The 1,721-nt window shown below is 38.9% G+C and overlaps 1 protein-coding gene across 16 annotated transcripts in view; it reads left to right on the top strand.

Moving 5' to 3' along the window:
• Positions 1-1,721, top strand: part of CAST (calpastatin) — a 58,749-nt gene that overhangs the window by 26,208 nt on the left and 30,820 nt on the right. The window contains exon 1 of one of the 16 annotated variants that reach the window (XM_017823674.1): positions 491-571. The exons of the other annotated variants lie outside the window; for them this stretch is intronic. Within the exon in view, the coding sequence (XP_017679163.1) occupies positions 491-571 (81 nt within the window). Of the gene's footprint in view, positions 1-490; positions 572-1,721 lie in introns of those variants that run through there. 16 annotated transcript variants of the gene reach the window in all.

The raw sequence follows: 1,721 nt of genomic DNA, 5'->3' as shown, positions 1-1,721 counted from the left end.
TAGATGGATGGCCTTACAGGGCTGACGAGCTCCATCTGCCCAGGGGAGTTTCCCTGACCGGGATACGAACCCGGGCCGCAGCGGTGAGAGCGCTGCATCCTAACCGCTTGACCTCCAGGGGTCCCCTGCAGAGAGACATGGTCCTGTGTTATCAGCAGTCTTTTGGTCTGGTCTCTGATTTACTGCAGTCGACTTTCTGTTGGGGAAAAGAAGCGCTGACATAATCCTACTGTTTGTTACTAGTTTTACTGTCATTTAGCAGGAGAGTGCATATGGAGAGTTTGGAGGTTGTCAGACAGCAAATCCTCTTCTGGAGGGCTCCTAGGATGGCACTTCAGGCAAGAACATCCTGAGTCTCTCCTGGTGGTTCTTCCAGGCGTGATCCCCCTCCTGCCCCCCATCTTCTCAAACACAGACACTGTTCCCTGAGTCTCAGTGCAGTTTAATTTTGTTTTTTACATGCCCTTTGAGGTTTGTGTGTCCTCTGCAGATGCGTGTGCATCAGCTCTACTGCACTTTATTCTTCACATTTGCGATGGGCTGTGAGTGCGTATTGGCACAGAGCAAAATCGTAAGTTTCTTAGCTCTGAGGAGCAGTCAGTTTTTCTCTAAAATTACTTTTCTTGTTGTGTTTATCAAGTTGTAGAAATTTAAACTCTAATAATAGATTTATATAATATATAATATCTATAATTAATATATTTATATTTATTTTATTTTATATGTTTATAATTATATTAATCAATAGAATTAATGTTAATTATATTAATTGATGTCTGATAATTATATTCCTTATAATTCATTAATTATATAATATAATCTATAATAATAGCTTTTATGCATTTTTCAGTTATATTCATAACAGCTGAGTTCATGAATGATAAAAACACAGGAAGCATCTGTAGAGAGAGGGTTTCTTCTTGTTAGTTTGGTTTTTTTTAAAGACAGGTATTCAAAACCAGGTATATTGATGAATTGATCTGCAATAGCATGAACTAAAAAAACTGCCTAAAGTAACAACTCTAGCAAAGAATTTTAGATTGAGGTAGATCATAGCTACAGAAAAAGTAACAACCAACTATCCTCCAAGGATTTCCCCCCCCTTCCCCTTAGTGGCTGAGAGGGGCAGTAGGCTTTGTTTATAACATGCAGTGTTGGTGAGTTTCAGTAATGATAATGGGCTTTAGAAATGAAAGAGGCACATGGCAAAGTCAGTCATTAGAATTTGCACTGTAAATTGTTTAGGAATCATTCTGATCACTTCTGCAAAGAAACTGATCACAACGGGACAACATAATAGCCTGTATATTACCAGTGTTTTATGTAAATATACCAGTGTCTGAGTAATACACAGGTGCTAATTGGAAACCTGTATCCTGCTGCTCCGTTTCGTTAAGTTCTTAATATTAAACTTCCACACAATTAACTGAGAGCCTGAAATCTTGAAAAGAACACTGTTTTCTTGGTTGTGTGTGGATTTTTACCTTTCTCTTAAAAAGGTGTTGTTTTTCGTAACAACTTAATAGCACAACTACATATAAGAACAGTAATTACAAAGTAAAAGGATATTTCCAAAATTACTTGGGATGGAAAATGACACAGAAGCACTCAAATTTGTAGTTTTTAGGTCAGCTGTTATAGATACCGCTAGGGGCCCCTGTTGGTCTAGTGGTTAGGGTGCAGGACTCTCACCGCTGCGACCCGGGTTCGATTCCCAGCCC

The sequence above is a fragment of the Lepidothrix coronata genome, unplaced genomic scaffold (assembly GCF_001604755.1).
Source record: "Lepidothrix coronata isolate B3197 unplaced genomic scaffold, Lepidothrix_coronata-1.0 Scaffold104, whole genome shotgun sequence".
Classification (NCBI taxonomy): Eukaryota; Metazoa; Chordata; class Aves; order Passeriformes; family Pipridae; genus Lepidothrix; species Lepidothrix coronata.
The sequence above is the reverse complement of the archived record's forward strand: the minus strand, read 5'-3'. Positions and strand labels throughout refer to the sequence as shown.